The following is a 14,260-nucleotide window of genomic DNA, read 5'->3' on the forward strand; positions in this document are numbered from 1 at the left end:
ACGTCACATTCCCACACAAAGACACACACTTTGCAAATTCATTTATCAGTGCTGCGAAGGCAGTTGACTTTGCTATGTTGCCAAGGGCAACAGAAAGGGGAAAGAAAACTACTCAGGCTCCCTCTAGTCTGAAAGTTTTGGAAATGAGCTAGAATTGGTGTTATTTTCTCATGGTGAGTAGTTATCTTCCAGTAAAGCGTCCGCTGTCACCAGCACTTCAGGATTAGCAAAGGTGTCACAGTCGGTGGAGATTTATTTATAATCTACGTTATCTAGGTCACAGAGGAGCGTGACATCATCTGCAGGGTTACAAATTGAGTGTAAGAGCTTATGACACTACCTGAAGACACTGTATCAGCATATATATATGTAAATCTAGGAAGGAATCCAATTATGTGACCACTACTCTTTTAAACTTCTTTAAAATCAACAAACATACATACAGAGATTTCTTTATTCATTACAGGGAAAAAATATTGCTTAAAAGCTAAATTAAAGATGACCTATTGTGCTAATTTATCACCCCATATTTTTAATGTTGGACACAACTACTTTGCATGATTCACAGCGAAGAGTAAACCTTGTTTACCTTACGCTGGGTCAAGTTCACAAGTATCTATATCAAACCGTTTTAGTCAACTTTCTTCTGATTGGTTGCCCCTCATAAATCGGTGGTTTTTAGCAGGCAGGTGGGTGCGTTTGTGTTCTCGCAGGCAGAGCTACGTGCCTGAGACGATCGCGTCTTTGACATTGCCCGGATCCAAAAGAGGAAAAAGCAGCTTGAAACCAAATGTTTATAAGAATCTTAACCCTGAGCTTTTGGCTCACAAGGATTACTTGTACATTCACTGACATCATTGTTTCAGACTTTGTGTAATATGACCGTCTATCACTGTAACAGCACAACTACTGGTGAAGTACAAGAGTCGTTTCAGTGTATTTGATGTTGCAGCTAAACCTGAACTAATACCATGCCATGTCCTCACTACTTAAATTACAAAGTCGGCATATATTAAACAAACTAAGAAAAAATAAGAAAAAGTTTTTTCTTAGAATATTAAAAAAACCCATCCTGCTGCATTTTACACAAAGACTTGCAACACGACCAAAAAATGCTTCTTTTTTTTAATTCTTTGTTATAATTATACTTAATTAGGCGTTTCTAAGAAGGCATTGCCTGTTGCAGATAATTACACCAGATGGATGATAATAATGATTCCTTTTTTTCATTATTTATCTTTTTTTCAGTGGCCAACGGAGACTTTGCTGGCAGCGCCTTTCGTAATGGGCGGCGCAGCTGCTTGTCGGCACCCTGTCCTGACACCAGCAACATCAACCTCTGGAACATCTTGCGAAACAACATCGGCAAAGACCTATCCAAAGTGTCCATGCCCGTGGAGCTCAACGAACCCCTCAACACTCTGCAGCGCATGTGTGAAGAGCTGGAGTACAGCGAGCTGCTGGATAAGGCTGCTGAGACCGAGGATCCCTTTGAGCGCATGGTAAAGAAGTCGCCGGAGCTTATGAAATGAACTGTTAATCAGTTTCCAGTGTGGTGATTCATTAATTCATTAATGTGTGATGTCACACTGCAAGCCACAAGCTAACATATATGCCCGTGATGTGCTGCCTCCTGTCCTTTGGATAACATTTGAATGACAGATTCTGTTGTTTAGCTTATTCGTGACAAAGCCTGTTATGAGGAGCCTGTAAATCCACTCTGTGTTTATGCTCTTATGACTCTCGTTCAGGTTCTCGTCGCTGCTTTTGCTGTCTCAGGCTACTCATCCACTTACTACAGAGCAGGTAGCAAGCCATTCAACCCGCTACTCGGAGAGACTTACGAATGTATTCGGGAAGACAAGGGCTTCTGTTTTTTCTCTGAGCAGGTAAGCACCTGCTCACACAGTTCAAAATGAGTCAATTTTAAGCAATAAGAAGGAATTTATAGAGTAGCTCATTTTTTTCCTGAGGAGGTCTCATTATGTTGGAGAGGTCTAAAAAGCTCGGTGGAGCTTTCCTTGGAGTGCTTCGGTTTAACCGCAAGGTCTGTGCCTTTGTTTTTGTGTGTGGCCGCCTCAAGGACTCGGTTTTATCTAATTTGCAAGAAAGCCAAGTGCTTCACTGTGCTCTTATCTGGAAGAAGACGAAACATAGAAGGAGATATTAAAAAAAGAAATCAGGTTGAGTTTCTATACCTGCTGTCACATGTTTGCTCCAGAGGTTAGATTAGCTGAAAACTGAAGCAGTGTTGCAAAGTGCTTCTAAGAAGCACAGAATAAAAGAAATGGAAGGAAATTATTTTAAAGAATGTTTATATATATGAATTAAAATAAGACTCAAGTGCAACATCAAAATGGCTTGTGATAAATATGAGGCAAGCTGGACTCCAGGAAGCTGCTCTCCAAACAGCTTTAAGCGTGCGATGGGAACAGTAAACAGTTTCTGCCCAAGGATCTGAGGCTGTGCACTGGTTGGCATACAGGAACAACAGTTTCAGTATATATTCTGGGGCCAGGACACGAAGGGCTTTAACAGAAATAAGTAAAATCTTAAAATCAGTTCTAAAAGAAATGGGCATCCAGTGTAGTCATTAAGACTGGTGTAATATAACCAGTTTTCTTGCTTCTTATGAGAAGGCTTCTTGATACCGATTACAATCCATTACAATAATCAAACTGAAATTAAGCATAAATCATAATTCTGTTGTTGACTGAACTACTTTAATAACGACGGAAAATCAGTGGGTTACACTTCAGTTCAATGTATTTCAACACTGGGACAGCTGGGAGGGTATCCCAGCTGTCAGAGGTGTGAGACTGAGCAGGTTGCCCGTCCAACACAGGACTAACACAACACTGTAGCATTTCTGCGTGTGCCTGCATGGGTTCTGTCCAGATAGTCTGGCCTCTTTCCCACAGTCCAAACACATGTGTGTGTGGGCTCTCAAACATCACACTGGAAGATCTTTCCTCAAAGTCTCAGAGTTAAATCTGTAAATACAAGGGTTCATCACCAACCTGACACAGAAAGATATAAGCTGTTGGGCTTCCTGCAAGATCAGGGAGTTTCATGCTTAGTCTTTTGATTTCCCTGGGGAAAATATTCCCAGACACCAGGCGTAAGTAATTCCAGTGTCTAGCAGGAGAGTGCAAGTTCAGCATTCAGAATAAATTTACAGTGAAAAAAATCACAATTTCTGTGAACCAAAACTGTCAAACGAATATTATAGACAAAATTAAAATCGTCACAATAAATGTGTTATTAAGAGTAGAGGCTGTATATGATGTGCTATCTAAACGACAGCTGCCAGACTCTTTTTTTATTTGATCTTTTCTCGAAGGTGAGCCACCACCCTCCCGTCTCCGCCTGCCACTGTGAGTCTAAGAACTTCACCTTCTGGCAAGGTAGGTTACCTGTCTAATTAGTTAGGGATTTTCCTCACAGGAGATATGGCTTAGTGTAGATCAGCCAGCAGGACTCAATTAGCCTTTTTAATAACCAGCGGAAATTGTACAGAGTAAACATAAATGTTATTTGGTATGATTTTAGACAAAATGTTAAAAAAAATCTTTTTAAAAATTATTTTAATGGGATATTTTTGGTGTTTTTCTTTCCAGATGTGAGATGGAAAAACAAGTTCTGGGGAAAATCAATGGAAATTTTACCAATCGGGAGTGTAAATCTCATGATACCCAGGTAACCTTCACCCAGATGGTGTGCATGGTAATTGAACATGAAGGCGCAGAGTTTGGTTGGTTTTAATGCTTCATGTCACTGGGATTAGGTTAATCGCCAGGTTTCTGCTTTTAATTGCCTTCATGGAAATATCGAGATTTTAATGATGACTGAGAAATGCAGGCTTGTGTTAAATCAACAGAAATTAACAACAAAAACTTTATTAGTTCTGTCAAAGCTGTTAAAAACACCTAAGAGCCCCAGAATAATCCAGCATCCTCAGAGTTAATCATTTAAGCTCCCCTTCCTTTAAAGCCAGATTTCTTTTGATTGGCTTGATTGGATTTGGTCACAAGGATCTACTGCATGGATCAACCCACAAATAATAACCTCTTGGGGTATGATTAAAGTGACAACCTCACAGAAGTCGAAAAGCACTGAGGTTATATGTATCACCTACTTTAATAATCTAGCCTTTTTACACCTGCAGTACCTGAAGCTGTTTTTATTGTGGCTTTCTAGGTTTGGTGATCAATACGAATGGAATAAAGTTACCACCTGTGTACACAACATCCTCAGTGGACGGCGGTGGATTGAACACTACGGGGAGATTACCATCAGAAACATAAAGAGCAGTGCTTGCCTCTGCAAACTTACCTTTGTCAAGGTGAAAAATAATTGAGATGATTTGGGTAGCTTCTTGCTTCTTTGTTGTCTTCTCCTCAACTAGTTGTATGGCAATGGCTGCCTCTTCCTGAATGAGAAGTCTCTTCCTGTTAAAAGGGAGTTCTTCCTCCTCACAATTGCCAGATGTTTATAATGAACCGTTTGGGGTTTCCCTCTAATGCTCTAGGCTGGTTTAGTTTTATATATAACTTGAAAAAGCTAACAGTGAAGTTTATGTTTTTTAGGGAAACTACTGGAGTTCAAATGTGAATGAAGTTCAAGGATTTGTGATGGATCAGGAAGGAAAAGTGATCCACAGGCTTTTTGGAAAATGGCACGAGGGTGTTTATTGTGGTGTCCCACCTTCTGCTAAATGCATCTGGAGGCCAGGTAAGAATAAGTTCTCGCTCACTCTCACAGCTGGACTTCACTCAGGACTAGCTGTACAAAGCTTTAAAGCTAAAAGGGGACTTTGTTGGCTTTCCTCCCCCAGGCTCCATGCCCACAGACTATGAGCTTTACTACGGCTTCACCAGGTTTGCCATTGAACTAAATGAGCTTTGTCCTGAGTTAAAAGATGCCTTGCCGCGGACGGATGCCAGATTCAGACCTGATCAAAGGTACAACATCACATCTGCACCTGGCACTACGAGCTGCTAACGCTGCATATTTTTGCAGCAACTGAGTAAAAAAAGTGTGACTGATTTCTTCCGGTCTGGCTGCAATTTCATTGAAGTCAGTCTGCTGGTAGTAGTTTTTCTCATCATGTTTACAAATTCTCATCCTTTCATTTAGGTATCTGGAAGAAGGTAACTTGGAAATGGCGTCATCAGAGAAGCAGCGTATTGAGGACATGCAGAGGGTCAGGAGGAAGTGGAACGAGGAGAACAACATCAAACACGAGCCACGATTCTTTAAGTAAGGATGCACAAAGCAGCAGCCAGATGTGCATTATTCACCTTGTAGAATGCGTCGCTTTGCTTTTTTATTTCGTTTCATGTTCAGTTTTGTCTTTGGCTTTGATTGGCTCCATTCAGACAGCCTACTACACACATCTCAGTGTTGAAATTAGGAAAATATCTGGACTGATTAAGTACATTAGAATGAAAAAGATCTCATATTTTGGAAGAATACAGGTAAAAAGAAAAGAAGCTGCTATGAGGCTGATTTGATTGGGGAGCTCTTGCTCACTAGCAAGACCTTGTCTTATTCTCCTGAGGTAGCTGAAATACAACATTAAGCCAGACACATCACATTATTAGGCAGTAATTGCTGACATCAGAAGTGGAGAGAAGCCGTGTTACACAAGATGAGAAAGAACCGGAGTGTAGATAACCACGTAGTTATGGGCAGTCTACAAGTACTAGTCTTTGTCTGTGTTGTGTTGTAATCACATGGCATTGTGTTGCCATGCGATTACATGTGAGAACATTTTGTAACCAAGTGCAATAGAACAATCAAATGTTGTACAGAAGCATTCATTTGCTTCTCTATTGCAATAATTTGATCAATATTTATTGCTTTGTAAGAGAGGATGTGACTGCGGCTGTGTCAGCATTTTTCCATTTAGTTTTAAGTCCCGTTTTTAGGATGTTTAGCAGCTCAACGTTTGCACGGAAAACTCAACATTAACATTATTCACATTCTTTGCAAATAATCAAATGAAGCACAATTTGGTGTCTGTAGGGAGATTTATAGATGAACATGAAAATCTGGGTTAAAATGCATTGTTTTAAAAAATTATGTACAAAAATGTGAACACGACAACACTTAAATTCTAATTAGTCTGGTCTATAAATCTCCCGGTGAACAGATACACTTCCTCAGAGATTTTCGTCCATATTGATATGATAGTTCCAATTTCACTGCATCCCAAAGGTGCTCTGTTGGAATGAGGTCTGGTGGCTGTGGAGCCCATTTACAGTGAACTCACTGTCGAGTTCAGAAAACCAGTTTGAGATGATTTGAGCTTTGTGACATGGTGTGTTATCCTGCTGCAAGCAACCATCAAAAGATGGGTACACTGTGGTCATAAAGGGATGGACATGATAAGCAACAATACTCAGGTAGGTTGTAGTTTTTACATGATGTTCAGCTCGTTCTAAGGGGGCCCAAAGTTTATCGGGAAAATATCCCCCACAATATTACACCACCAGCCTGAACTACTGATGCAAGGCAGGATAGATCCATGCTTTCATGCGGTTTATGGCAGATTTTGACCCTGCTATCTGAATGTCACAGCAGAAATCGAGACAAATTACATTTTCAGTGTTCTGATTGTACAGATGTATACTTTTGGTGAGCTCTTAGCTGACAGCTGCGGTACCTTCTGTGGTCTTCTTAACATGAACAATACAAAAACATGGATCCATCTTCCCTTGTATCAGCATTTCAGGCTGGTGGTGGTGTAATGGTGTGGGGGATATTTTCCGTATAAATGTTTGACCCTTTGATACCAACTCAGTATTGTTTAAAGACTACCTGATATTGTTGCTTAACATGTGTATAACTTTATATCCACAGTGTACTCATCTTCTGACTGGTTTTCTGAACTTGACAATGAGTTCACTGAGCTCAAATAGCCACAGTCACCACATCTCAATCCAGAAGAGCACCTTTAGGATGTGGTGGAAATTCTTAGGTGGAGATTGTCAACATGAATGTTGCAACTGTGCGATGCTGTCGTGTCAATATGAACCAAAATCTCGAGGAATGTTTTCAGCACCGTGTTGAATCTGTGTTATGAAGATTTCAGACAGTTCTGAACTCAGAGGAGGATCCAACCCAGTATTAGAGGGTGGTGTATCTAATAAAGTGTCTGCTGAGTGTATGTAGGGAATAGTGTATTTCTCCCCATTGCCTTTAGGTTTACAACTTCCACTTTTGTCTTTGTCCTTCCAGGAAAGTGGTTGATGCCAATCACAGGGAGAGATGGTTCTCCAACAACATGTACTGGGAGCTCCGCAAAAACCCCGGCTTCATTAACATGGAATCTACAGTGACTCTATGGTAGCACATGGATCTGTGTTTCCATCATCACAGACGAGGAAGCTGTTACCTACGCACAATAAGGTGTTAAGAGAAACACGACGATGATGAAACATCTTTGTGCATGGATACGAATGACTGCTGAGCTGAGGGAAGGCCCGACGCCCAGCGACCCTGTGGAGGGTCACCCATCCATGGAAACATACCGTAGGATCACCTTCATTGTGCTTGTCGAAGCTGGGTCTCACCACGCCTATGTAGATGTTTCCTCAGCTCTGTTGACTTCCCAGTATGTCCTTGCCTTAAAAAGACACCTGTACAAGTCACACGATTAGGCGCCTTTAAGTTGAAGCCATTTAATTTCCAACAGCAGTTGGGGTAGACTAGTCTATGAAGTAGACATTTTGATTACCTACAGATTACCTATGATAACATTGCATGTGTAGAGAGCAGCTTTCACTGGTACAAAGCCGTATTTACTATATCATCAGTTATTGTAGAAAAAAAAATAGGTATTTTTATAAAAAATATCTCGGACTCAGAATTTAGTGAAAGAGAATTATGTGAATTGGCAGATTTTATTTATTTTTGCCTTTTAATACTGTCGACTCTGTCGGATGGCAGCACTCTCTCCCGGGAAACAACTCATTTGAAATTAATCTCGACCGCTGTGGAGGAAGTACGGGGCTCTACAAACGCCGTTTTAATGAGTAACTGAGCTGAACATGTGCTGGGAGGTGAGGTGTGATTTAAACGCGAGGCGTTTCGGCCCTGTGGACTGTCAACACTGATCTGTCGTGACACAGTGCAAACGGAAGGACGATCTTCACCTCAGCAGCCCCAGTGTCTAATAATAACCATTGTTACACAAAACCAACTCTTCTGAATCACACAGTTACATAAATGCATACATAACTCTCTCCACTCTGTTCCCGAATGTGAGGGTTTCATTCAAATAATGGGCGCTTACACGTCCGAGTCACGAGTATAAGAAAAGATTTGTACAGGTTGCAGCGTTCTCTCAGATCCTTGGGATTTTTGTAGTACTTCATTTAATAACGAAACGTGAATAGCAGAGTCACATATTTCCATAAAACAGCCGCAGCTTGAAGATGTAATTATTTTGAATTAATAAATGAGTAATTTTCCATCAGAGTCTCGTTACAGTTTACAAAAAACCCAAAGAGATTTTTTTAAATCATCTTTATTCTGATTAACAACCAAAAAGAATCATTTACAAAGATACAGAGCAAAAAAAGTACTAACTGTATTCATTTATAAATCTGTTACCAGCAGATATTTGGTATTTTTCTTGATATATTACTCAAACCATGGATAATTTATCTTATCATTAATTGATTAAGGAATGATTTAATCTCGCCATGACTCAATCACCAAACCGCATGCAGTCGTAGTTCATCATGAAACACCAGAGACACCTACAGGTCGTCCTGTAAAAATGAAAGAAGCCAGATTTTCAGATGGATACTGTAAAAACATTAAAACGTCTCAATGTGTCTGATTCCCCAGAGAATTTACTGCTATGCTGTGGGCTTCTTCAAAGCACCAGGTTGAAGTTTAGCTTTAAAATCTTGCCTAGTCTCCTCTTTTTTTGTTTTACAGCTAAAGAAAAAAATAAAGGGGGCGCCTTTAAAATCAACCCGAACACACGCGAATAGTAGTTAAAGCTGAATCTCTTTGTTCACAGCTGCAGGGCGAGGAGGGGAAAGGTGAATATAAATATGTAGAGCGAAAACTGTTTAAGGCAAATCCATCATGTGTGCACTGATCACACCGTAGATTAACAAACCAAAAGGTTAGAACTGCTTTGCATCCATGTAGTTTAAAAGATAAAAAACAACAAGATACGCGTGGATATAGTTTTATTTTTCCCTGATCACGAACTTAATGCTACAACTCAGCAGCGTCGTTTCACTTGCTGTGCCTTAATGCATTTATCAATGCCTCACAAACACACAACAGATGAGAATACCCGAGCCAAGAAGAAGGTATGCCATTCACAAGTCAAACTCCGCACATTCTCCATAGTCCGCCTGCCTACAGATGATTAAGTACGCTGAGCATTTAGCCGAGGACGGAATACATTAAGGGAAATTTCTTTGACATTAGAGGAGTAGAAAAGTTTTAACTGTATAACGCTTGCAGTGTCTAAAGATGTTCTGCACTGCTCTGCTACCCCAACATGTAACTGATTCGTTTTTGGTGATCACAATAAATGCAGCACATTTAGGGGGAAAAAAAGGGGAAATAAAGTGGGGGCACTACTGCAGCAGCTGATTTCTTTTCCCTCCTACATCAGTAGCTGTGGAGGTAGGGCCAGTGCTTTGTGTAGTGTTTGGTATCATAGAGTCAGAATGTAGTGGAGAAAAAAAAGAGAAAATCCTCCAGCTTTCTTCATCCATTTTCTACCTGCATGTCTAGAGCTTGCCAATGAATGTTGCAGATGCCTTATAAAAAAGGTTTATGGTTTCTGAATTGGACACTTTTTTTTTGTCGACTGACATGTATCATGAAGCACTATGTCAGCTCAGTTTGGATCAAATCTATTTCCTGATGGGTACCTTCTAAAGTGCAATTTTAACAAAGTACATATCTTTCCATGAACACTGTACACTGCTGCTACATAGTGCTTGTTCTAATAAAACTGCAAAACTCAAGGAATGAAGTTCTGTGGTTTGTGTTTTTTAAAAAGGTAAGTGTTCTTGTACTCTGATATTTATGTTTATTAGGGGGAAACTCTTCCTTCACATTTTCATAAGCTGTCCAATGGTCCGATTCTGGCTCCCAGGCCTTATGTTTGACACCCCTGGTTTAGATCTTATACCACAGATTCGAACACATTGTTTTCTTTAATAACAGAAATTGGAGCTCCCACAGCACACCTTGGTAAGCATAGAAACACATATGACGCAGTAGTGATATCCACTATTTTTTAAGGCTAGTACCTATGTTTTAAGTTGCTGGAAAAAAAAAACACAAACACACAAGCAACAGAGAACCCAAGGACAAGGACTTCTTTGCTAGGTGCTCCTGTTAATCTGCACAGCAACACAAATATCAAATCATCCAATCACACAGCAGTGACTTAGCAGTATGACAGGCTGGTCTGGCAACTTCAGAAAGTGCTAATCTATTGGGATTTACCCAAACGACAGAGAATGGTTTGAAAGGTGAAAATGTCCAGTGACTGCCTTGTTGCCAGACGAGAGAGTGACCAGATTACTTCAAGCTGACAGGAAAGCAACAGTAACTTAAATAACAACAGCCAATGTATGCAGGGGAGCATCTCTGAACACACAACACATCAAAGGCTGCATCAGCAGAAGACCACACCTTGTAGGACTCCTGACAGGATCTTGAGACTGCAATTCACATGTGTTACCAGAGTTCAATGATGAAAGATTAAAAAACTGCCACTTGTACTGATGGGTTTCAATTTCTGGTGCAACATTCAGATAGTAGGGTCAGAATTTCACATAAATAACAGATACATGGCTTTATTTTATCTTGTATCACAGGTTCAGGGTAGTGGTGGTGTAATGATGTGTGAGATACTTTCTTGGCACACTTTGGACGCCTTAGTATCAGCTGAGCATTTTTAAAATGCCACAGCCTGCCTGAGTATTTTTGCCAACCACGTGCATCCCTGTATGACCCATAATGCAACCATCTTCTGATGGTTGCTTCCAGCAGGATGTGTCATGACAATTATTTTACTGTATTTACAGTAGACGACAATCTAATAGAGCATCTTTGGGATGTGGTCCAACAGAAGATTCACATCCTGGATGTGTGTCCAACAAATCTGCAGGGCCTGTGAGATGCTGTCATGTAACTATAAAACAAAATCTGTGAGGCACCTTGTTGAATCTGTGAAATGAAAAATTAGGATGCTCCAACCCAGTACCAGGAAGGTGTACCTAATAAAGTGTCTGTTGAATGCATATGGAGAATAGTGTCGTTTTACTCATTGCTTTCAGGTTTAACTTTCACTGTTGTCATTTTTCTTCTATGAAAGCACCTGATGCCAGTCACAGGGAGAGATGGGTCTCTGTACCTAATAGAGTGGCCAGTGAGTGCAAATATCACTCTTTAGAGTAAAAAAAACCAAATTCAAATAAATAAATTACTGTATTTGACTTTTCTTTGGGCCACTTTTTTGTTATAAAACAACACAAATTAAGTAGAAAGCACCCATGAATTCACTCTGATGTAATTAGCTTTGTACCAATACTTAACAACGGGCTGGCTGATGAATAAATGGCTGTCCAGCGGTCATCTCCCACGGGACGCATTTCAATCAATAACACAGCAGCCGGCTCCTGAAGGCGCCACAGCAATTTATTCTCTCAGTAGGCTCTATTGCACGGCCATTAACACACACCAACACTCATTAACATTTATTTAATGTTATTTCATTTATTTACTGGATTTGAACACTTGTTGTTGCTGCCATTTTTCTCTACCAACAGTAAGTTCATACAGCAGAGAACACCAGTCAGTAAATCTATTAAATATAGAGCAGGTTTTACTTCTATAGCTATACAGAGGCACACTGCAACAGACCAGCAATCATCTTTTCTATTCTGAGTCAAACTGATAAGGAGCGATGGATGAGTGGAAGTAGGACAAAATAAATACTAATAAGAAATAAAAACATGGCCTGTCTTTCTGTCCATATGTCACACTAGACAAAATGTATGGAAAAACTAGACATTCAAACTACTGACTGCACTCACACTGTGTGTAAAAAGATACAAAGAAAATAGTTTGTAATATTCTTCCACTTTTCATCACATACTTTGGGACATTTAAAAAAAAAAAAAAAAAACAACCACACTTCCGCTCGATTCTTTTACAGTTTGCTTGCGAGTATAAATAGAGGTGAAAAATAAAGCTGATGCTTTTTCGGGTTACTGCGCAGTTGAGTCTACTTTGCCATGTGCATGATTACAAAAATATACCCGGGCAATCGCAGACTGGGCATCAGCTGATGTATGTGACACTGTGGGTGCAGCGACTGCTGGCGGCGCCGTTGTTTATTTGATGGAGGCCTTGATGTACTGTAGTGCGCTGTGGGCCGCGTCGTTGTGGGCGTTGCTACAGGAAATGCCTGTGCCGTGGCACACGGTGACAGGGGTGGTGGACAGCTCTGCCAGGCACTGATACTGCCCGTTCACTGTGAGCTCATCTGCAAAACAGTTGAATAGTTAACATCTTGCAACACATATTTTACAGCCACAAGCTGTGGATAATGGTTTCCATTATGCTACAGAATTGAATTTAACTCTTCCCCCTTTGGACTCCTACTGGGAGTAACCCTTGTTTCTCTTTTTCTGAACATAGAAACTCTACTTGAGCACTAAAAGCACTACAACAGGCCTGGTTCACCCATTCACACACATTTATACAAGCACTTTTTCCACGTCTTAGTGCTTTCTAACATATACATGCCAACAAATGCATTGGAGAGCAACCTGGGCTTCAGTACCTTGCTAAAGCCTACTTGGCATTGCGGCTGGATCGAACTACCAACCTTCAGATTAGTAGATGACCTGTTTTAGGACTCTACAGGCATTTTACCAGGTAGGTTCCGTCACAATTAGCAATCTTGGTAGACACAGAGGATGTGTGCACTATTTTTGGCCTTTTGTTTACGTTCTTGTTCTCTATGCTCCTATTTCCTCTTCTCTTTCCCCCTCACCCCCCACCCTGCCATGACAGATAGCAGCCACTCCCTGAGCATGCTTCTGCAGGACGTCTCTTCCTGTTAATAGGGAGTTCTTCCTCAGCACTGTCGCCAAATGTTTGCTCACAGGAGACTGATAATTCATTCATTACTGTTTGAAAATACAACCCAGTGTAAGGTTCATGTATTAAATTATATGATGATAATAATAATTAATGATAATATTCATCATGATTATTGTTGTTATTATTTTAAAATTCATTGTTTTACTAAAAAAACCCAAAAAACATAGTAAAGCACTTAAAAAAAAATAAGATGCCAAATTACAATTATTTAATCGCAATTGTGAACAGGCAAATGTGTTTTAGCAAAAATCAAAAATTAAAACAAATCATTTTACGTCGACTTAAATGTCCTTTGTTCCCCTTTTGTTAAAACAGAGAAAAATGCACCACAGACAAATACTGCAGAAGGAAATGGTTGCCTTATATTTACATTGTCTACAAACTCAAAAACCAAATTTCTCTTAAAAATTTAGATTTGCAAATGTGAACAAATCAACTTGTTAGAGATATTCATCTCCACTTGAAGAAAACAACCCCACAAAACAAGAAAACTGCACCAAACACCACAATAATAAACAGCATGTCCAAATTAATAAGTCTTCTAATCAGATATTGATGCTTCTTTCCTATGTGACGCAAAAATAGGAGACAGATGCTTTTTTTTAACTAGTTAAGCACCCAAATAAAAAAATCAAATGTTTCTATGTTTGAGTCACAGTAACTTTGACAGTAACATCTGCAGTAATATTCACGTCTCTAATGACATCTCACAAGCGTTCGCTTTTTGATATAAAGACTGTTTACACAGAGTTTGTAATTGCAGAGAAATACATTTATTTTGGTCATTTCCTTTTCGAGCAGGAAGCTCACCCTTTTTGTTATACCCTTTAGATGAATACAGTAACATGCAGTAATATTTACAGCTCTGATGACATCTCACCAGCAATGTTCCCTCTAATTTTTCACGTGTCTGAGCGAACACACAAACTCCCTGAGCGGACACTTAGACCACTGTGAGCAACAGCAGACGTGTGCACTGTGGTCACGCCAGCATCAAATCCATCCAAGTTACATGGTTTATTAAAATAATCAAATTACAGCGTTTACATTTATGTTAGACTACTTTTAATTAACTGCTTTAGCCCACTTACAA

The 14,260-nt window shown here is 39.9% G+C and overlaps 2 protein-coding genes across 5 annotated transcripts in view; one reads left to right on the forward strand and one right to left on the reverse strand.

Annotated features, from left to right (window-relative positions):
- The window catches only part of osbpl6 (oxysterol binding protein-like 6), a 43,724-nt gene extending 33,714 nt beyond the window's left edge, over positions 1-10,010 (forward strand). For all 3 annotated transcript variants that reach the window (XM_084908578.1, XM_084908579.1, XM_084908581.1), the window contains 9 exons: positions 1,249-1,502; positions 1,752-1,889; positions 3,344-3,407; positions 3,621-3,699; positions 4,201-4,345; positions 4,590-4,734; positions 4,838-4,964; positions 5,140-5,262; positions 7,246-10,010. In XM_084908578.1, the coding sequence (XP_084764704.1) occupies positions 1,249-1,502; positions 1,752-1,889; positions 3,344-3,407; positions 3,621-3,699; positions 4,201-4,345; positions 4,590-4,734; positions 4,838-4,964; positions 5,140-5,262; positions 7,246-7,357 (1,187 nt within the window). In that variant the 3' untranslated portion in view covers positions 7,358-10,010. The remainder of the gene's footprint in view (positions 1-1,248; positions 1,503-1,751; positions 1,890-3,343; positions 3,408-3,620; positions 3,700-4,200; positions 4,346-4,589; positions 4,735-4,837; positions 4,965-5,139; positions 5,263-7,245) is intronic.
- A 1,736-nt stretch (positions 10,011-11,746) lies between these two features.
- Positions 11,747-14,260, reverse strand: part of prkra (protein kinase, interferon-inducible double stranded RNA dependent activator) — a 38,674-nt gene continuing 36,160 nt past the window's right edge. For both annotated transcript variants that reach the window (XM_084908583.1, XM_084908584.1), the window contains exon 8: positions 11,747-12,544. In XM_084908583.1, coding sequence (XP_084764709.1) covers positions 12,393-12,544 — 152 coding nt within the window. In that variant the 3' untranslated portion in view covers positions 11,747-12,392. The remainder of the gene's footprint in view (positions 12,545-14,260) is intronic.

Source organism: Perissodus microlepis, chromosome 16 (genome assembly GCF_051167445.1).
Source record: "Perissodus microlepis isolate ML-2025 ecotype Zambia chromosome 16, ASM5116744v1, whole genome shotgun sequence".
Taxonomy (NCBI): domain Eukaryota; kingdom Metazoa; phylum Chordata; class Actinopteri; order Cichliformes; family Cichlidae; genus Perissodus; species Perissodus microlepis.